We start from the raw sequence: 22,689 nt of genomic DNA, 5'->3' as shown, positions 1-22,689 counted from the left end.
GCTCTCTGTGCACATTTAAGGGCCAGCCGTGCTGCACTGTTCTGGCATCTGACCACACAACTGGACAGTAGTCCAGGTGCGGAAAAACTAGGGCCTGTAGGACCTGCCTTGTTCATAGCATTGTTAAGAATTCAGAGTAGTGCTTTATTATGGACAGACCTCTCCATCTTAGCTACTATTGCATCAATGTGTTTAGTCCATGACAGTTTACAATCCAGGGTTACTCCAAGCAGTTTAGTCTCCTGAACATGCACAATTTCCATATTATTCATTAGAATATTTAATTGAGGTTTAGGGTTTAGTGAATGATTTGTCCCAAATACATTGCTTTTAGTTTTTGAAATATTTAGGGCTAACTTATTTCTTGCCACCCATTCTGAAACAGACTGCAGCTCTATGATAAGTGCTGCAGTGATTTCACTTCAGCTGATGTGTATAGTGTTGAGTAATCAGCATAAATAGACACACAGGCTTTACTCAGAGTACTCATTAGTAAAGATTGAAAAAAGTAAGGGGCCTAGACAGCTACCCTGGGGAATGCCTGACTCTACCTGGATTATGTTATAGTCTTCCATTAAAGAATACTCTCTGTGTTCTGTTACACAGGTAACTCTCAATCCACAATATACATATAATTTTTTTTACCTTTATTCAACTAGGCAAGTCAGTGAAGAACACGTTCTTATTTACAATGACGGCTTAGGAACAGTGGGTTAACTGCCTTGTTCAGGGGAAGAATGACAGATCTTGACCTTGATCTAGCAACCTTTCGGTTACTGGCCCAACTCTCTAACCACTAGGCTACCTGCCGCCCCTGTAGCAGGGGATGTAAAGCCATATCACATACATTTTTCCAGCAGCAGATTATGATCAATAATGTCATAGGCTGCACAGAAGTCTTACAAAACAACTCCCACAATCTTTTAATTATACCTTTCTCTCAGCCAATCATCAGTCATTTGTGTACATGTTGAATGCCCTTCCCTATAAACTTGTGTAAAATCTGTTGTTCATTTGTTTATTGTGAAATAACATTGTATCTGGTCAAACACAATTCTTTCCTAAAGTTTACTAAGGGTCGGTAACAGGCTGATTGGTCGGCTGTTTGAACCAGTAAAGAGTGCTATGCTATTTTTGGGAACGGAATGACTTTTTCTTCCCTCCCGGACTGAGGGCACACAATTTCCTGTAGGCTTAGATTGAAGAGATGGCAAATAGGAGTCTGCTATCATCCTCAGTCATTTTCCATCCAAGTTGTCAGACCCAGGTGGCTCGCCATTATTGATAGACAACAACTTTTTTCACCTCTTCCATACTCACTTTACGGAATTCAAAATTACAATGCTTGTCTTTCATAATTTTGTCAGTTATATAGGTTCAGAATTTGTTGTTGGCTTGTCATGCCTAAGTTTGCTACCCTTGTCAATGAAAAAATCCTTAAAGTAGTAGGCAATATCAGTGGGGTTTGTGATGAATTAGCCATCTGATCCAATGAATGATGGAGCCAGGTTTGCCTTTTTTCCCAACATTTGCTCCAAAGCTTTTACTATCATTCTTTATATCAATTATCTTGTTTCATAATACAGTTTCTTCTTCTTTTTGTTCAGTTTAGTCAGATGATTTCTACATTTACCGTATGTTAGCCAATCAGCTGTGCAGCCAGACTTACATGTATCTCAGCTTGGATGTTGGCACACCACAAGCTCAACCTCGACAAGACAGAAGCTGCTCTTCCTCCTGGGGAAGGCCTGCCTGCTCCAAGACCTCTCCATCACGGTTGACAACTCCATGGTGTCCCCATCCCAGAGTACAAAGAACCTTGGCGTAACCCTGGACATCACCTTGACTTAACCATGGACATCACCTTGACGTTCTCTGTAAACATAAAAGCAGTGACTCGCTCCTGCTGGTTCATGCTCTACAACAGTGGTTCCCAAATTTTTTATAGTCCCGTACCCCTTCAAACATTCTACCTCCAGCTGCGTACCTCCTCTAGCAAGAGGGTCAGCGCACTCTCAAATGTTGTTTTTTGCCATTATTGTAAGTCTGCCACACACACACTATATGATACATTTATTAAACATAAGAATGAGTGTGAGTTTGTCACAACCAGGCTCTTATAGGACCAGGGCACAAAAAAAGTTCTAATAATCAATTATTTTGCTCTTTTTCAAATCAAAGTTTATTTGTCACGTGCGCCGAATACAACAGGGGTAGTAGACCTTACAGTGAAATGCTTACTTACAGGCTCTAACCAATAGTGCAAAAAGGTAGTAGGTGAACAGTAAGTAAGAAAAATAAAAGTAAAGAAATAAAACAACAGTAAAAAGACAGTGAAAAATAAAGGTAGCGAGGCTACATACAGACACCGGTTAGTTGGGCTGATTGAGGTAGTATGTACATGTAGATCTGGTTAAAGTGACTATACACATATGATGAACAAAGAGTAGCAGTAGTGTAAAAGAGGGGTTGGTGGGTGGCGGGACACAATGCAGATAGCCCGGTTAGCCAATGTGCGGGAGTACTGGTTGGTCGGCCCAATTGAGGTAGTATGTACATGAATGTATAGTTAAAGTGACTATGCATATATGATAAACAGAGAGTATCAGCAGCGTAAAAGAGGGGTTGGGGGAGGCACACAATGCAAATAGTCTGGGTAGCCATTTGATTACATGTTCAGGAGTCTAATGGCTTGGGGGTAAAAACTGTTGAGAAGCCTTTTTGTCTTAGACTTGGCACTCCGGTACTGCTTTCCATGCTGTAGTAGAGAGAACAGTCTATGACTGGGGTGGCTGGGGTCTTTGACAATTTTTAGGGCCTTCCTCTGACACCGCCTGGTGTAGAGGTCCTGGATGGCAGGCAGCTTAGCCCCAGTGATGTACTGGGCCGTACGCACTACCCTCTGTAGTGCCTTGCGGTCGGAAGCCGAGCAATTGCCGTACCGGGCAGTGATGCTCTCGATGTTGCAGCTGTAGAACCTTGTGAGGATCTCAGGACCCATGCCAAATATTTTTACTTTCCTGATGGGGAATAGGCGTTTGTCATGCCCTCTTCACGACTGTCTTGGTGTGTTTGGACCATTCTAGTTTGTTGTTAATGTGGACACCAAGGAATTTGAAGCTCTCAACCTGCTCCACTACAGGACCGTCGATGAGAATGGGGGCGTGCTCGCTCCTCCTTTTCCTGTGTTCCACAATCATCTCCTAAGTCTTGGTTAAGTTGAGGGATAGGTTGTTATTCTGGCACCACCCGGCCAGATCTCTGACCTCCTTCATATAGGCTGTCTCGTCAATGTTGGTGATCAGCCCTACCACTGTTGTGTCGTCTGAAAACTTAATGATGGTGTTGGAGTCGTGCCTGGCCATGCAATCGTGGGTGAACAGGGAGTACAGGAGGGGACTGAGCACGCACCCCTGGGGAGCTCCAGTGTTGAGGATCAGCATGGCAAGCGGTACCGGAGTGCCAAGAAAAAGCTTCTCAACAGTTTTTACCCCCAAGCCATAAGACTCCTGAACAGGTAATCAAATGGCTACCTGGACAATATGCATTGTGTTCCCCCCCGAACCCCACGTTTACGTTGCTGCTACTCTCTGTTTGTCATATATGCATAGTCACTTTAACTATACATTCATGTATATACTACCTCAATTGGGCCGACCAGCCAGTGCTCCCGCACATTGGCTTAACTTAGCCAACTTGCAAATAAAACCTTATTTGTTCCTAAAAATTGTGAATAACTTACCACAGGTTAATGAGAAGGGTGTGCTTTGAAGGATGCACATAACTCTGCAATGTTGGGTTGTATTGGAGAGAGTCTCAGTATTTTTCCACACAGTCTGTGCCTGTTTTTAGTTATCATGCTAGTGGGGATGGAGAATCTACTCTCACATACAGTGGGGAGAACAAGTATTTGATACACTGCCGATTTTGCAAGTTTTCCTACTTACAAAGCATGTAGAGGTCTGTAATTTTTTATCATAGGTATACTTCAATGGTGGGAGACGGAATCCAAATGCAAATTAATTACTTAAAAATCATACAATGTGAATTTCTGGATTTTTGTTTTAGATTCCGTCTCCCACCATTGAAGTATACCTATGATAAAAATTACAGACCTCTACATGCTTTGTAAGTAGGAAAACCTGCAAAATCGGCAGTGTATCAAATACTTGTTATCCCCACTGTAGGTATGTGGTTGCAAAGGGCATCATTGTCTTAAAACTTAACAGCGCGATTTGCCAAGGCAGAATACTCTGAGCGCAGCCCAATCCAGAAATCTGGCAGTGGCTTCTGAATAAATTAAATTTTCACAGAACCTCGTGTTGCAATTTCGATGAGGCTTCCTTGTTCAGATATCGGTAAGTGGACTGGAGGCAGGGCATGAAAGGGATAACGAATCCAGTTGTTTGTGTCATCCGTTTTGGGAAAGTACCACCGAACTCTCTCAGGTGCTTCGCTATTTCACATTTGACATTGTCCGTAAGCTTGAGTTAATTTGCACACAAAAAATCATACAACGATGGAAAGACCTGTGTGTTGTCAGAGAAGAGCTCCAACTTCATGGCCTCAATTTTGTCCCGCACATTGAATATAGTTGCAGAAAGTCCCTGTAATCCTAGATTCAGATCATTCAGGCGAGAAAAAACATCACCCAGACAGGCCAGTCGTGTGTGAAACTCATCATCATGCAAGCGGTCGGACAAGTGCAAATTATGGTCAGTAAAGAGAACTTTAAGCTCGTCTCTCAATTAAAAAAAAACGTGTCAATCTTTTGCCCCTTGATAAGCACATTTCTGTATATTGTAAAAGCGTGACATGGTCGCTGCCCATATCATTGCATAGTGCAGAAAATACACGAGAGTTCAGGGGCCTTGCTTTAACTAAGTTAACCATTTTCACTGTAGTGTCCAAAACATCTTTCAAGCTGTCAGGCATTCCCTTGGCAGCAAGAGCCTGCTGCAGTGTACCCAAGTGGCGTCGGGAGCAACTGCTTGCAAGTGCATTACCACTCCACTATGTCTCCCTGTCATGGGTTTTGCTCTATGAGTACAGATACCAACACATCTTGACCACCAAAGTCCATTTCATGTCACAAAATTGTCCAGTACTTTAAACAATCCTCTCCTGTTGTCCTGGTTTCCAGTGGTTTGCAAAAGAGGATGTCTTCCTTAATTGACCCCCAGAAGCGGTCTTCTGGTCAGACTCCGGAGACGGGCACATCGTGCACCACTCCCTAGCATACTTCTCGCCAATGTCCAGTCTCTTGACAACATGGTTGATGAAATCCGAGCAAGGGTAGCATTCCAGAGGGACATCAGAGACTGTAACGTTCTTTGCTTCACGGAAACATGGCTCACTCGAGAGACGCTATCGGAGTCGGTGCAGCCAGCTGGTTTCTCCACGCATCGCGCCGACAGAAACAAACATCTTTCTGGTAAGAAGAGGGGCGGGGCGTATGCTTTATGGTTAACGAGACGTGGTGTGGTCACAACAACATACAGGAACTCAAGTCCTTCTGTTCACCTGATTTAGAATTCCTCACAATCAAATGTCGACCGCATTATCTACCAAGGTAATTCTCTTTGATTATAATCACAGCCGTATATATTCCCCCCCAAGCAGACACATCGATGGCTCTGAACAAACTTTATTTGACTCTTTTCAAACTGGAATTCACATATCCTGAGGCTGCATTCATTGTAGCTGGGGATTTTAACATGGCTAATCTGAAAACAAGACTCCCTAAATTGTATCAGCATATCGATTGCGCAACCAGGGCTGGTAAAACCTTGGATCATTGCTATTCTAACTTCCGCAACACATATAAGGCCCTCCCCCGCCCTCCTTTTGGAAAAGCTGACCACGACTCCATTTTGTTGCTCCCTGCCTACAGACAGAAGCTAAAACAAGAAGCTCCCGCGCTGAGGTCTGTTCAACGTTGGTCCGACCAATCTGATTCCATGCTCCAAGACTGCTTCCATCACGTGGACTGGGATATGTTTCGTATTGCGTCAAACAACAACATTGACGAATACGCTGATTCGGTGAGCGAGTTCATTAGAACTTGCGTTGAAGATGTCGTTCCCATAGCAACGATTAAAACATTCCCAAACCAGAAACCGTGGATTTATGGCAGCATTCGCGTGAAACTGAAAGCGCAAACCACTGCTTTTAATCAGGGCATGGTGACCGGAAACATGATCGAATACAAACAGTGCAGCTATTCCCTCCGCAAGGCAATCAAACAAGCTAAGCGTCAGTATAGAGACAAAGTAGAATCGCAATTCAACGGCTCAGACACAAGAGGTATGTGGCAGGGTCTACAGTCAACCACAAAAATAAATCCTGGTCCGTGACTGGGCTGGTTGTCTTGCTCCCAGGCAGACTAAATAACTTTTTTGCCCGCTTTGAGGACAATACAGTGCCACTGACACGGCCCGCAACCAAAACATGCGGACTCCCCTTCACTGCAGCCGAGGTGAGTAAAACATTTAAACAGCTGGTGTGTTTACGGACATATTCAATCAATCCTTATCCCAGTCTGCTGTTCCCACATGCTTCAAGAGGGCCACCATTGTTCCTGTTCCCAAGAAAGCTAAGGTAACTGAGCTAAATGACTACCACTTCCGTAGCACTCACTTCTGTCATCATGAAGTACTTTGAGAGACTAGTCAAGGACCATATCACCTCCACCCTACCTGACACCCTAGACCCACTCCAATTTGCTTACCGCCCAAATAGGTCCACAGACGATGCAATCTCAACCACACTGCACACTGCCCTAACTCATCTGGACAAGAAGAATACCTATGTGAGAATGCTGTTCATCGACTACAGCTCAGCATTTAACACCATAGTACCCTCCAAACTCGTCATCAAGCTCGAGACCCTGGGTCTCGACCCCGCCCTGTGCAACTGGGTACTGGACTTCCTGACGGGCCGCCCCCAGGTGGTAAGGATAGGTAACAACATCTCCACCCCGCTGATCCTCAACACGGGGGTCCCACAAGGGTGCGTTCTGAGCCCTCTCCTGTACTCCCTGTTTACCTACGACTGCTTGGCCACGCACGCCTCCAACTCAATCATCAAGTTTGCGGACGACACAACAGTGGTAGGCTTGATTACCAACAACGACGAGGCGACTTATATATCTTTATGTACATATTCTTTATCCCTTTACACTTGTGTGTATAAGGTAGTAGTTTTGGAATTGTTAGTTAGATTACTTGTTGGTTATTACTGCATTGTCGGAACTAGAAGCACAAGCATTTCGCTACACTCACATTAACATCTGCTAACCATGTGTATGTGACAAATAAATTCGATTTTGATTAGATTTTTAAAAGTAACGGACATATACCAGGAGCTGTGCCAGCGCCGCCACGTCTGTTGACTCATCCAGCTGTAACGCATAGAATTCACTGGCTTGTATGCGAAACAGTAATTGTTTCAAAACATCTCCTGCCATGTCACTGATGCGTTGTGAAAAAGTGCTGTTTGATGAATGCATTGTCTGTATAGTTTTTGTTGGCCTTTTCCCCCGCCAATGTCCCAGCCATGTCTGTGACAGCAGGAAGAATGAAGTCCTCCACAAGGGCTTGTCTGTCCTAGCCTCTCGGTAGCTCACCATATAAGATACTTCTAGCCCCTTCTTATTAATGGTATCTGTTGCTTTTATACATGTCTTACTACTCGAAAGTTGTCTTAATTCTCACTCAAAAAAATCCTTATTTTTCAAATTGGCATATTTTGTTTCTAAATGTCTGTGCAAGAGTGAAGGTTTCATCGAGTTGTGAGATAGTACTTTTGCACATATAACACACTGTGGCTGAGGAAAGGCACTACTCCCAATATAAGTGAACCCCAAATCAATGTAGTTCTCATCATATTTGCGCCTCTTCGATGGTCCAACGTCCCTGTCTGTTGTTCGGTGCTTTCCCGTGTAAGGGGGCAGTAGCTCTTCGGCTGCATCAGATTCACAACTGTCAGTGACCATGCTAGCTGGGCTAACAACAAATGTAGAATTACTGATGCTAGCATTGGATGTGCTTGTGGAAGCAGAACAACTTGTGTCGTCGACAGGTGCAGGTGCAGTACAGCTGGTAATAGCAGAACTACCAGTAGAGCTGGTATGTGTCTCTATGGACGCGGGCCTTACATTTTTAAAGCATTTAGCAGCAGCTACGTTTGGCTACATAGAGACCGTTAGTGGAATTCCTGTGAGAGAGTAACGGTTAATGTGATTGGATGTTAAATATTTGACTAGGCTACCTGTATTTGACATTGCGTTGTTGTTTCGCTGAACACTTGATGGTTTAATTTTATTTGTGGCAGTGAAACGAGGCTACTCAGGCGTGAAAGAAACCTCACCCAAATGTATATTTTACAATTTAAATGTTATTCTACATTATAGAATTCTGCTGCTGATTTTCTAAAAGTGCTGTTGTGTTCTGAGTATAAACACTGGTAGGTGGTGCAGGTGACTATGGAGGACCTTCAGGGAATTGATTCCTCTAGACCGAAGAGGGCACTTACAGACAGCGTCAGCAATGGGTAAATAAGTCAAAGGCCTTGGTTTGTTTATTTAAGACCTTTAAAGTTGTTACCACAAGCACTGTTATTAAAGCATTTACCCCCCCCCTCTTATTAAGACATCCTGTTATTATTCATCCCTCATATTCAGACATCCATCCATGTACTGTGTGCTTTTGCTTCTGATTCGAACAAAGTCTAAATAAACTGGGATATCAATAGGAAGTGCTGTGGTTTTTGAGCAAACGTTTACATATTATATATTGCTCCAACTAAATATGAAGATGCAAACCAGTTATGACATTTAACAAGAGAAAATGTGTTTTTCAGGTGGGAGTGGGATTGAGTGGGATTTCATCCATCCTGTGAGTGATAACACTGAACCGATAAATATGTGTTCAGTTACAGCTTGATGTCATGTTGGGGCCTCAATGCCTTCTAGTAGTATTCATTCCTGTGACAGCCGTATGTCTGCCAAACTGCAAAAGAAAGGACTATATGTCACAAAGAGAACATACTACTGTTTAAACACTACTAGCCACACAGCATTACTACTTTATTATTGGATAGCAACTCCCAGAGTTTTACATTTACCACGAGAGCAGTCTGCTTTGGTGACATAGTAGTAATGTCCAGAAGTTGTAGAGCTTTTTAAAAAACACACATACACTACATGTCTGATAACATGTCCGATAATGGACTCATTATCATTAGCCAGGGGTTTCACTCTGTCTATGGGATGTAGAGGTGTATCACCTGGATAAGCCCTAATGTGCCACGGTGCAACTTCAGCTGTACCGTCCATGAGGAGGATGAGGGGAAAGGGGATTGGTTTAGAGGAAAGTCTTACTGAAGGCAATAAGCAGTCCAAGGCTACAGCCATGGTAGAGGTAGAAGATGGGGAAAAGTGGAGCACTATTGGGAAACGTGATTAAAAAAACAACACAAAATGACTCATTGTACAATCTTATTCTCCATCTTTATTTTAAAGTACAACACATCAGCAAAAGCAAGTAAAAGTAGAAAAATGTTTCAGCAAAATGTGAGCATAATTTGTGCATTTTTATCCTCTGGTTTCACAATGCAGGCTAATCGTGCACCTCATTTCCCCTCTCTCAGACCACTCCTGATATCCTCCGGCATAGTTGACGGACCTGAAATTAGAGAAGGCAGACGTCATCATTTACCAAAAATTCCCAAGGCATCAAACAGAGTATACAGAGCAGTATTGTTAAAACGTATACTCGTACTTTTGGAATCCCAGGCCTCGTGCCTTGTCTGTGGCCACGCCTCCTCGTCGGCCCATCTGACAGTGAAACACCAGCTCAGGGGCATCCAGGGGGGGGTTTGGGCACCCCGTATTTTGTCTGGAACTCAGCAGGGTCCAGCGCTAGGGCACTAGGGCACTCTCCACTGTATCAACTAGGAGAGGAGAGACAGGAAGTTTACAATACGGCTCAATTCACAATAAAATAAATATACCAAAATAGCTGGCTCAGTGACAACAACAATAAATCAATCCTGTTTAGCAAATTTTGGGCTGAATTATACCCATGTGAATTGGGGTTCATTATTTTTCCAAAGGTTTGGACTCCGGACAAGCAAATCCCAATTGGACCTGAGAGTGTAACTCAACTCAAGGACACCGACTGAAGCTCACCTGGAATATGGATTGATCCTGGAATGTGTCCTCTGTCTACCTCCTCTTTGGTCCATACATCAACCTTCTGGGCAGTTGTTCTTGGCCTGAAGGGCCTTGAGGTCAGAGTAGGAGATATCTTTATCTGTGGAGAAGTCAATTTTCTACATGCAACACCATGATGTCAAGGCTATATTTAGCCTAGTGCAAACTTAACATACATGATTTACAACTACCTTCATGCTGCTTCCTGGCACTGACCATAACATTTATTTGTGGAAATAAATGTGTAAGAAAACAAAAAGTATTCTACAACTGAGTCAGACAGTGAGATTGCAGAAATTGCCCCCAAAAAAGACAGTAGAAAAGTTGAGTCATTGCATGATAGCACACGACCAGCCACTTTCAAAGCACACATTGCCTATCAAATCCAAATATCCATCCCTAACTAGAACATTTTCTGACAAGATAGAACTGCAAAAGGGGGCGGAGTTGCAATCTACTACAGAGAGAGCCTGCAGAGTTCTGTCTTTCTATCCAGGTCTGTGCCCAAACAATTTGAGTTTCTACTTTTAAAAATCCACCTTTCCAGAAACAAGTCTCTCACCGTTGCCACTTGCTACAGACCACCTTCTGCCCCCAGCTGTGCCATGGACACCATATGTGAACTGATTGCCCCCATCTATCTTCAGAGCTCGTGCTGATCACTGCCTTATTGCTTGCGTCCGTAATGGGTCTGCGGTCAAACGACCACCCGTCATCACTGTCAAACGCTCCCAAACACTTCACCGAGCAGGCCTTTCTAACCGACCTGGCCCGGGTATCCTGGAAGGATATTGACCTCATTACGTCAGTAGAAGATGCCTGGTTATTCTTTAAAAGTGCTTTCCTCACAATCTTAAATAAGCATGCCTCATTCAACATTTTTGAACCAGGAACAGATATAGCCCATGGCTCACTCCAGACCTGACTGCCCTTGACCAGCACAAAAACATCCTGTGGCGTACTGCATTAGCATTGAATAGCCCCCGCGATATGCAACTTTTCAGGGAAGTTAGGAACCAATATACACAGGCAGTTAGGAAAGCAAAGATTAGCTTTTTCAAACAGAAATTTGAATCCTGCAGCACAAACTCCTAAAAGTTATGGGACACTGTAAAGTCCATGGAGAATAAGAGCACCTCCTTCCAGCTGCCCACTGCACTGAGGCTAGGAAACACTGTCATCACCGATAAATCCACAATAATTGAGAATTTCAAGAAGCATTTTTCTACAGCTGGCCATGCTTTCCACCTGGCCACCTCTACCCTGTCAACAGCCCTGCACCCCCCATTTCTCCTTCACCTAAATCCAGATAGCTGATGTTCTGAAAAAGCTGCAAAATCTGGACCCCTACAAATCAGCCGGGCTAGACAATCTGGACCCATTCTTCCTAAAATTATCAGCCACATTTTTTGCAACCCCTATCACTAGCCTGTTCAACCTCTCTTTTGTATTGTCTGAGATCCCCAAAGATTGGAAAGCTGCCACGGTCATCCTCCTCTTCAAAGGGGGAGACACTCTAGACCCAAACTACTACAAACCTATATCTATCCTTCCCTGCCTTTCTAAGGTCTTCGAAAGCCAAGTTAACAAACAGATCACCGACCATTTTGAATCCCACCGTACCTTCTCCGCTATGCAATCTGGTTTCCGAGCTGGTCATGGGTGCACCTCAGCCACGTTCAAGGTCCTAAACGATATCATAACTGCCATCGATAAGAGAGAATACTGTATTCATTGACTTGGCCAAGGCCTTCGACTCTGTCAATCACCACATTCTTATCGGCAGACTCAACAGCCTTGGTTTCTCAAATGACTGCCTCGCCTGGTTCACCAACTACTTCTCAGACAGAGTCCAGTGTGTCAAATCGGAGGACCTGTTGTTCGGACCTCTGGCAGTCTCTATGGGGGTGCCACAGGGTTCAATTCTCGGGCCGAATCTTTTCTCTGAATACATCAATGATGTCGCTTTTGCTGCTGGTGATTCTCTGATCCACCTCTACGCAGATGACACCATTCTGTATACATCTGGCCCTTCTTTGGACACTGTGTTAACTACCCTCTAGACGAGCTTCAATGCCATACAATTCTCCTTCCATAGCCTCCACTGCTCTTAAATGCAAGTAAAACTAAATGCATGCTCTTCAACTGATCGCTGCCTGCACCTGCCCGCCCATGCAGCATCACTACTCTGGATGGTTCTGACTTAGGTATTTGTAATTGTCCACATATTCTAGGTGTCTGGTTAGACTGTAAACTCTCCTTCCAGACTCACATTAAGCATCTCCAATCCAAAATTACATCTAGAATCAGCTTCCTATTTTGCAACAAAGCATCCTTCACTCATGCAGCCAAACATACCCTCGTAAAACTGACTATCCTGCCGATCCTTGACTTAAGCGATGTCATTTACAAAATAGCCTCCAACACTCTACTAGGCAAATTGGATGCAGTCTATCACAGTCCCATCCGTTTTGTCACTAAAGCCCCATATACTACCCACCACTGCGACCTGTATGCTCTCGTTGGCTGGCCCTCGCTTCATATTTGTCGCCAAACCCTCTGGCTCCAAGTCATCTATACGTCTTTGCTAGTTAAAGCTCTGCCTTATCTCAGCTCACTGGTCACCATAGCAGCACACGCTCCAGCAGGTATATTTCTCTGGTCACTCCCAAAGCCAATTCCTCCTTTGGCTGCCTTTCCTTCCAGTTCTCTGCTGCAATGACTGGAACGAATTACACATTTAAAAAAAAACCAATTCACTGAAGCTGGAGACTCATATCTCCCTCACTAACTTTAAGCACCAACTGTCAGAGCAGCTCACAGATCACTGCTCATATCCCATCTGTAAATAGCCCATTTAACTACCTCATCCCATACCGTTATTATTATTTTTTGCTCCTTTGCACCCCAGTATCTCTACTTGCACATTCATCTTCTGCACATCTATCACTCCAATGTTCATTTTCAAAATTTTAATTACTTCTCCACTATGGCCTGTTTATTGCCTTACCTCCCTTATCTTACCTCATTTGCACACACTGTACATTGACTTATTTTCTATTGTGTTATTGACTGTATGCTTGTTTGTTCCATGTGTAGCTCTGTGTTGTTTGTGTCACACTGCTTTGCTTTATCTTGGCCAGGTCACAATTGAAAATGAGAACTCGTTCTCAACTAGCCTACCTGGTTAATAAAGGTGAAATAAAAAATAAAAAAATCAACCTGGTGTTACACTGACAAAATCAATGATTGACATTTGATCCAATGTACTGTCGTATTATGGCTCACAGAGACCGATGACCAAGCGGCGCTGCGAACTGCACGAAGAAGGTAAATGCAGAATACAGTCGTAGAATACGCACTTACCTGAGTTTGCCATCTTGTTTATCGGTGCCCATTTGAATGGGATCTTCTCATGTAGTACTGTATTTCCTCATTCGTTCCATGTTGATTGTTTGAGCGGTAATCATTGGACGACATTCTTAAAAACGAGGCACTTCAGCCAGTATTGAAGCTATAGCCAATCAGACGGATCTTCAACAGCACATCATACTCAAGTTTCAAAATAAAAGTTGCATTACTGTAATAGGAACTTATATTACTTCCAACAATATTGATTTAGTTTTATCAAACTACTTCGTCCCTTCTGTTAAAAACAATCACTTACACAAACTCAGCCAAAATTATGAAAACACTTTTATTAGAAAAACAATTGCTTTTGTTATTCATCATGAGTATTCAGTTAGTTTGATTTATTCTACACATGAATCTGACTGCCATAACTGCCCTGTCTTGATCCTTCTGTACACAAGTTAATTTGCCAGCAAACAACCTGCAGTCTCTTTAGTCACAACGCCTCTTAAGATTTTGTTAGGGTTATTTAGTTCACAAAAGTCCAAAGTTCTTTAATTCCTATATTCATAAGTGCAGGATTCTGAACAACCTGAGCACAGTGCTGGTGAGTCACTGGTGAGTGAAGCCATTTTGGCTCTGTCCCATCCCAGTTGCTTTACTCCTACATTCTCTCTAGGGGTCGCCTGTGCTACTGAATCACTGTACCATCTGTAATCCCAACACTGGATCACAGCGTTCCCTCCTTGCTGTAGGAGGGGTTCCCCAGCCCCTTTGCTGAGTTTTCCCCTGTTTTACATGTCTGTCGCCTCCAGAGGACCAGGGTGACCAGGAAAAGGAGCAGAAGAAATCCCAGCCCCCCTCCGATAACCCCCGCCCTTAGGGCCAGGTTGGTGGCCTCAGGGGGGTCGTAGTGTAGGCAGGAGAGCTTCGAAGGGGCGCTGGCCCCCGCCATGTTCACCGCCTCCACACACACCTTGACTCCTGCCTCTAGTTCCCCCAGCACCCCGCTCCGAGAATCACTCCCGAACTGGAGAGGTTCTCCTCTTCCATCTTCGATCACGACCCGGTACCCAGATACCACAGAGGCAGGGGCGCACCACCGTATCTCTGCCCACCCATTAGCGCCTGGCACTAGCTTCTGGAGGTGTGGAGCATGAGGGGGCTCGCCTGCCCCACTTAGACCAGGGCAGAGGCATCCGGTCTGGGCAGAGAGCTGAGAGCAGGGGAGCTGGTTGTCCTGGCAGGGATGGTAGTCACAGGGCTTGGACTGCATCGGAACTAGAGTAGAAGCTGATGAGGCTTTGCTGTGGTTAGGAGGGAAATGGGAAGCATCCTCCTCAGTGTAGTCATCTTCGTCGTAGTTGAAGCCCACACCGGTAACGTATTGGATCTTGGGGTACGTAACTGGCGGGGAGGTGGGAACGGCATGTGTGAGAAGGGGGCGGGTGTTGATGAGGCGGGTGGGAAGCAGGTCAGGGGTCAGTAGTTGTAGAAGGAGCATTGCAGCCAAGTTCCAGCAGAATGACATCATCTCTGTGGAACAGAAATGGAAAGATTATAACCACAAGTCGGAATTACCTCCCACATTATTACCATGTGAACCCATACAGGAGGCACAGGATACAACAGACAGAAAGATATGAATGATAATGTACTGTAGGACAACGGGTTCACAGACAGCTCATGTACTGTAGGACAACCAGTTCACAGAGAGATAATGTACTGCAGGAAAACCGGTTCACAGAGAGATAATGTACTGTAGGACAACCAGTTCACAGGGAGATAATGTACTGTAGGACAACCAGTTCACAGACAGATCATGTACTGTAGGACAACCAGTTCACAGACAGCTCATGTACTGTAGGACAACCAGTTCACAGACAGATCATGTACTGTAGGACAACCAGTTCACAGACAGATCATGTACTGTAGGACAACCAGTTCACAGAGAGATCATGTACTGTAGGACAACCAGTTCACAGACAGATCATGTACTGTCGGACAACAGGTTCACAGAGAGATAATGTACCGTAGGACAACCGGTTCACAGAGAGATAATGGACTGTAGGACAACCGATTCACAGTGAGATAATGGACAACTGGTTCACAGAGAGAATAAACTAACAAACCTGATTCTCAAGGAGTTAAAAAAAGACAGAATTAATTCTGTACAAAGGTTACAAAGATGGACAATGCTGCCCACCACATTTAGTCACTATTGTACATAAAGCAGAGTGGAGTGGAGGCTGCTGAGGGGAGGACGGCTCATAATAATGGCTGCAATGGAACGAATGGAAGGGCATCAAACCATGTGTTTGATGTACTTGATACCATTCCACTTATTCCACTCCAGCCATTACCACGAGCCCGTCCTCCCCAATTAATGTGCCACTAACCTCCTGTGGTAGATAAGCATCCTGGGGTTATATAGGAGTTCCAAATGTATGTAGGTGAAGGGTCACTTGTTAGGGCTTTAATAATGAACATTCAATGGCTCAGATGAGTAACCATTAAAAACACAACAAAGGGAGGATGGAGTGTCCACCAGCTAGTGCTCTCTTCTCAGTTGGCAGCGTGCCAGACAAATCTGTGGGAACCCGAGCTGAACTCTCAACACATGCTGGTCCTCCATTTAGCTTCCACATACTTTCATCCACAGAATAACACAGCAACATTCTAAATGATTCAAGTTGTTGTATGGCTCAATCTGACTTGATGTTGACTAGGTTAATCAATCATTCATCAACTTTTTAGGTGGTTGTGAAAATGCAAGAAACATGAGTACAGTCATGCTCTCAAACATCACCATAGCAACCAAGTGAAAGAAAACTATAGCATACGAGCGAGTAGTTCATCTTTTACTTTACCTGAATTGTAGAATAATAGGATATCTAATGTCTCTTCCCGCAATCCCTCTTCACTCTTCTTTATTATTTTCTTAACTCTCACATCCTCTCTCTCTCCCTCCCTCTCTCTTTCTCCAAACCAGCGTATTCTTTTCTTCTCACCAAACTTTACCCTCCTTTTTAACACCCCCTCATTTCTAAACTCTGTGCTTCTCTCTCCCCCCCCTCTCTCTTTCTCTCAATTCAATTCGCTCTATCTCTCTCTCTCTCACTCCAGGTCTCCTTGGCTCTTTCCGTTAGGGGGGAGGGTGTACTGTTCGTATGTGTCCCTCCTTGCATACTAATTTACTCATCAGTAGCAGTAGGCAAGCTTGAGCTGGTTTGCTTGTGTGTGTCAGTGTGTTTTTCTAGGAGGAGGTATATAGTATGTTGGCTGTTCATGACATAATTGTATGAGAAAGTGCCCATGTATTTTTGTGTGTAATGTATATGCTTAGAACACGAGTTTGGGATCAGATCCTTTTAAAGCATGTGACTCACCTACTCACATTCCAGTGTGTGCAGGAGTGCGTCAGCGTGTGTGAGGGTGAATGCTTGAGTGTGTGAGGGAGGGAGGGAATGTTTGAGCATGCATGTGTATTGTTACAATCTCCATGGTGTGCATTGTTGCAGACCTGAAGGATAGGGGTTGGGCTCCAGTCCTTATAAGGAGTGCTGGCAAGGCGGACAAGCTGGGACATGACAGAAGTACCAGCATCTGACTGATAAAGAGAGCGAACCAGGAAATCAGAATCAGAGCAGGAATCACTTAGCTTCCTCTTTGTCCCATGCTACACCCCAAATACCACTGCTACCCAACACCTCACTGATACCCCCATACCCTGAGTTGTTATCTACTACTACAATCCACAACATGACACCTCATCTTGACTATAAGATGGGGTCACCTGATACTACCCCCAACATGTCAACTTAAACCTAAAATATTATGAGTTGTAACTTTATTGGTGGGTGTTATGCAAGGACTTGTCTATACTTCAAGTGAATCATTTATGTATGAAGATACAATGTATGTATCATGGAGTGAGACTATAGGTATACACCGTGTATTCGGAAAGTATTCATACCCCTTGACTTTTTCTACATTTTGTAATGTTACAGCCTTATTCTAAAGTGTATTTAAAAAAAGTTTTATTATCATCAAGCTACACACAATAGCCCACAATGACAAAGAAAAACATGTTTTTAGACATTTCTGCAAATTTATATATAAAGAAAAAAGCAAAAATAAATTTACATAAGTATTCAGACCCTTTACTCAGTACTTTGTTGAAGCACTTTTGGCAGCGATTACAGCCTCATGTCTTCTTGGGTATGACACTACAACTTTGGCACACCTGTATTTGGCAGTGGTGTAAAATACTAAAGGAAAAATACTTTAAAGTACTACTTAAGTCGTTTTTGGGGGGTATCTGTACTTTAATTTACTATTACTATGTACTTTTTACTCCACTATGTACTATTTACTCCAAACATTTCTCCTGGCACCCAAAAGTATTAGTTACAATTTGAATGCTTAGCAGTAAAGGAAAAAGGTCCAATTCACACACTTCTCAAGAGAACGTCCCTGGTCTTCCCTACTGCCTCACTCAACATAAATGCTTCCTTTGTAAAGTATGTCTGAGTGTTGGAGCGTGGCCCTGGCTGTCAAAAAAACGAATACAAAAATGGAATTGTGCCGTCTGGTTTGCTAAATACAAGGAATTTGATGTATAGCATTTACTTTTACTTTGTACTTTTATTCAAGTATGACAATTTAGTACTTTTTCCACCACTGTACTAAAGTCCATTTAAAATCTGAAATTTAAAAAAAACTTTTACTCAAGTAGTATTTTACTGGGTTACTTTCACTTTGACTTGAGTCATTTTATATTAAGGTATGCCAATTAAATACTTGTTCCACCTCTGTATTTGGGGAGTTTCTCACATTATTTTCTGTAGATACTCTCAAGTTCTGTCAGGCTGTATGGGGAAAGTCGCTGCACCCCTATTTTCAGGTCTCTCCAGAGCCACTCAAGGACATTCAGAGACTTGTCCCAAAGCCACTCCTGCGTTGTCTTGGCTGTGTGCTTAGGGCCGTTGTCCTGTTGGAAGGTGAACCTTCGCCCCAGTCTGAGGTCCTGAGCGCTCTGGAGCAGGTTTTTATCAAGATTCTCTCTGTACTTTGCTCCGTTCATCTTTCCCTCAATCCCGACTAGTCTCCCAGTCCCTGCCGCTGAAAAACATCCCCACAACATGATGCTGACACCACCATGCTTCATCGTAGGCATGGTGCCAGGTTTCCTCCAGACGTGACACTTGGCATTCAGGCCAAAGAGTTCCATCTTGGTTTCATCACACTAGAGAATCTTGTTTCTCATGGTCTGAGAGTCCTTCAGGTGGCTTTTGGCGAACTCCAACTGTGCTGTCATGTGCCTTTTACTGAGGAGTGGCTTCCATCTGGCCTACCATAAAGGCCTGATTGGTGGAGTGCTGCAGAGATGGTTGTCCTTCTGGAAGGTTCTCCCATCTCTACAGAGGAACTCTTGAGCTCTGTCAGTGGGACCAACTGGTTCTTGGTCACCTCCCTGACCAGTGGCGATTTTAGCATGTAAATCATGGTGGGGGAAACAAACATTTTTTGGGGGGGATGCATACCAGCAAAGCCACTACACAACACAACACAAACAAATACATGAATTGCACTATAACGGTGACAAACGGTGCCCACAAACTGTTAGGGCCGACATAAAGCTGTCCCAACAGCAGAGTCCCAACAGCAGTCCCAACACCTTACCACTGCTACACCTGGCTATCAGTAGAGCCTTGTCTGGCAGCAAAACAGTTCATTCAGCCTCATTTACTGCCTTTAACAAAAACATAGATGATATGGCTGACTTGCTTAAACAAATGTGTTTTCTACTGACAATTGAGATGTACAAACTATGACATAAGGGGACGACAAGCAGATAAGAGTTAATCTGTAATTTTGATTAAGACATTAATGCGCAAGCTTGGACGGACATAGTCAATAAAACTATTTGTTCAGCACTTTTGAAATGTACAGCAACAGAATTCAGAACACGTGCCATTCTTACAGTGTTCACCCTGTACATCAAGTCAGAACCATATGATAAATAAAGAGGGCATATAAGCAGACAATGAAAGCTCTTACAATATTCAATGATTACATTTCTCTAAAACAGGTTATAGGCTACATGTGCACCACCAATTCAGAACAGTACACGAAATTAAGAGGGAAAAATAGACCAAATTATTAGGGTGAGGCACATGGGCTTACTACACAACATACACTTAGTATTACTAGTATTACTTTCTTAGCTACAGTATACATATATCCCTGGCATATTACATAATTTATGCAGCTGCATACAATACATTTTTTGACTCACCTTGTTGTGCTGTGCTCACTTGAACAGGAAGGTGGCGCGGCATTCCTTTGTGAGCAAATTTTGTCATCAAACTTTGTCATCAAAGTCTGGCATTCTCTGGATTTATGGCGCTTTCAAGAGAAATGGGAACTCGAAAAAAACAAGGTTGAATCATGATGACATTGTTGGATGACCATTCAAAACGTATTTTTGTCGGATCTAGTTTTGTCCCGAGTTCCCAGTTGTTTTGAACTCACTGAAGTCAGATTTCCCAGTTCCAAGTTAACAGTTGTTTTGAACGCGGCAGAAATTATGTTGGATTGACAGCATGGCCAATTTTGAATGTTTATCATTTTAAACTTGGAAAAGAGACCCTTAAACCCAGACTTGGGACCACACAGCCACTGTATACACTGTATACACTCCACTGTATACCAGGCTAGTGATTGCTTTGCATGCCACGACTTCCACCGAAGGTGGCTCCTCTCCCTGTTCGGGGTGCTAGGGGTGCTGCATCTAGGGCGACCGGAGGAGCTTCCTCCTGCACCAGTTGTGGTCGGAGAGGGCACACTGCTGACCGGTGCTGGAGGAGCTCGTCTGGGAGTCGAGAGGGCAGACAGAGCACTGCTTGGACACCCCAGGTGAGTCAGCACCAGAATCCCCCAGAGCTCCCTGTTGGTCATATGTTTGTACTCCAGAGCTCCCTGTTGGTCATATGTTTGTCTCTTTTCCTGAGTTTTGACCCTCTTCCCAGCAAAAGGCGCTAGTCGATTCAGGTGCAGCTGGGAGTTTTATGGACCACGGGTTCGCTCATATGTTAGGGATTCTGTTGGTGCAGATAGGCCAACCCTTGCCCGTGCACTCCCTAGATAGTCGACCGTTAGGGTCAGGGCTGGTCAGGGAGGCCACGGTTCCACTGGACATGGTAACGCAGGGGGGTCAAAGGAGCAGATTAGTCTCTTCCTCATTAATTCTCCTGCGTTTCCAGTGGTGCTGGGGATTCCCTGGTTGGCTATTCACAATCCCAATATTTCATGGAAACAGGGGGCTCTTAAGAGGTGGTCAGAGGAATGTTCAGGTAGGTGTATAGGAGTTTCCATCGGTGCCACGTCGGTAGAGAGTCCAGACCAGGTTTCCACTGTGCGCATTCCCTCAGAATATGCCGATTTGGCTATCGCTTTCTGTAAAAAGAGGGTGACCCAATTACCACCTCATCAACGAGGGGATTGTGCGATAAACCTCCAGGTAAACGCAGCACTTCCCAGAAGTCACGTGTACCCACTGTCACAGGAGGAGAAGGTGGCTATGGAGTCATATGTCACTGAATCTCTGGGACAGGGGTACTTTCGGCCCTCCACGTCACCCGTCTCCTCGAGTTTCTTCATTGTGAAGAAGGAGGGAGGTCTGCGTCCATGCATTGATTATAGAGGTCTAAATTCCATCACAGTGGGGTTTAGTTACCTGCTACCTCTCATCGCTGCAGCGGTGGAATCATTTCACGGAGCACGCTTTTTCACAAAACTATATCTCAGGATATGGCCAGGTGGCTGCTCCCATTACCTCACTGCTGAATGGGGGACAGGTGCATTTGCGGGGGTCAGCGGAGGCGAGCAGAGCTTTTAGTCGTCTAAAGGCGCTGTTTACCGATGCTCCCGTATTGGCTCATCAGGACCCCTCTTTGGCATTCATTGTGGAGGTGGACGTGTCCGAGGCTGGGGTTGGAGCCGTGCTATTACAGTGCTCGGGCACGCCACCGAAGCTTCGCCCCTGCGCTTTTTTTTCGAGGAAGCTCAGTCCGGCGGAGCGAAACTATGACGTGACGTGGAGGACCGGGAGTTGCTGGCTGTGGTAAAAGCTCTGAAGGTGTGGAGACATTGGCTTGAGGGGGCTAAACACCCTTTGGACTGACCACTGTAATCTGGAGTACATCCGGGCAGCGAGGAGACTGAATCCTCGCCAGGCAAGGTGGGCCATGTTTTTCACCAGATTTCGTTTCACCATCTCTTATAGACCAGGTTCCTGTAACAATAAGGCCGACGCACTGTCCCGTCTCTATGATACTCGATCCTACTCCCATACTTCTGGCCTCATGTCTGGTGGCACCGGTGGTATGGGAGGTGGACGCGGACATCGAGCGGGCGTCACGGTTAGAAACCACGCCACCACAGTGTACAGTGGGCCGGAAGTACGTGCTGCTTGGTGTTCGCACAAATTGATCCGGTGGGCCCACACGTTACCCTCCTCGGGTCATCCGGGAATTGAGAGGACGGTGCAGGGTCTTAGGGGGAGGTACTGGTGGCCCACTTTAGCTAAGGGCGTGAGGTTTTATGTCTCCTCCTGTTCGGTGTGCGCTCAGAGTAAGGCTCCTAAACACCTGCCTTAGAGGGAAGTTACAGCCCCTCCCCGTTCCACAACGGCCTTGGTCACATCTGTCGGTGGACTTCCTCACCGACCTTCCCCCGTCTCAGGGGAACACCACGATCCTGGTCATTGTGGATCGGTTTTCGAAGTCCTGCCGTCTCCTCCCGTTGCCCGGTCTCCCTACGGCCCCGCAGACTGTGGAGGCCTTGTTTACCCACGTCTTCCGGCACTACGGGGTGCCTGAGGACACCGTTTCTTATCGGGGTCCCCAGTTCACGTCCCGGGTTTGGAGGGCGTTCATGGAGCGTCTGGGGGTCTCGATCAGCATGACCTCAGGTTTTCACCCCGAGAGCAATGGGCAGGTGGAGAGGGGGAACCAGGATGTGGGTAGGTTTCTGCGGTCGTAATTCCACCGCCTCCATCCTCTTCCTCGGGGTCGTCCTCGAGAACGGTGTCGGCGCGCGGCTCAGCGGTCGTTGTC

The 22,689-nt window shown here is 44.9% G+C and overlaps 1 protein-coding gene and 1 pseudogene across 1 annotated transcript; both read right to left on the bottom strand.

The window, feature by feature from the left end:
• Positions 1 to 9,510: 9,510 nt before the first annotated feature.
• Positions 9,511 to 13,595, bottom strand: LOC149971544 (thiosulfate:glutathione sulfurtransferase-like; annotated as a pseudogene).
• A 304-nt stretch (positions 13,596 to 13,899) lies between these two features.
• On the bottom strand, positions 13,900 to 16,809 carry LOC110504647 (LRRN4 C-terminal-like protein). Its single transcript, XM_021583412.3, has 2 exons — positions 16,438 to 16,809; positions 13,900 to 15,103 (listed from the first exon to the last, which is right to left on the bottom strand). The coding sequence occupies exon 2, from the start codon at positions 15,099 to 15,101 to the stop codon at positions 14,298 to 14,300; it is 804 nt and encodes a 267-aa protein (XP_021439087.2). The 5' UTR covers positions 15,102 to 15,103; positions 16,438 to 16,809; the 3' UTR covers positions 13,900 to 14,297.
• Between the last annotated feature and the right edge of the window lie 5,880 nt (positions 16,810 to 22,689).

The sequence above is a fragment of the Oncorhynchus mykiss genome, chromosome 25, assembly GCF_057628025.1.
Source record: "Oncorhynchus mykiss isolate SJ-2025 chromosome 25, ASM5762802v1, whole genome shotgun sequence".
Taxonomy (NCBI): Eukaryota; Metazoa; Chordata; class Actinopteri; order Salmoniformes; family Salmonidae; genus Oncorhynchus; species Oncorhynchus mykiss.
The sequence above is the reverse complement of the archived record's forward strand: the minus strand, read 5'-3'. Positions and strand labels throughout refer to the sequence as shown.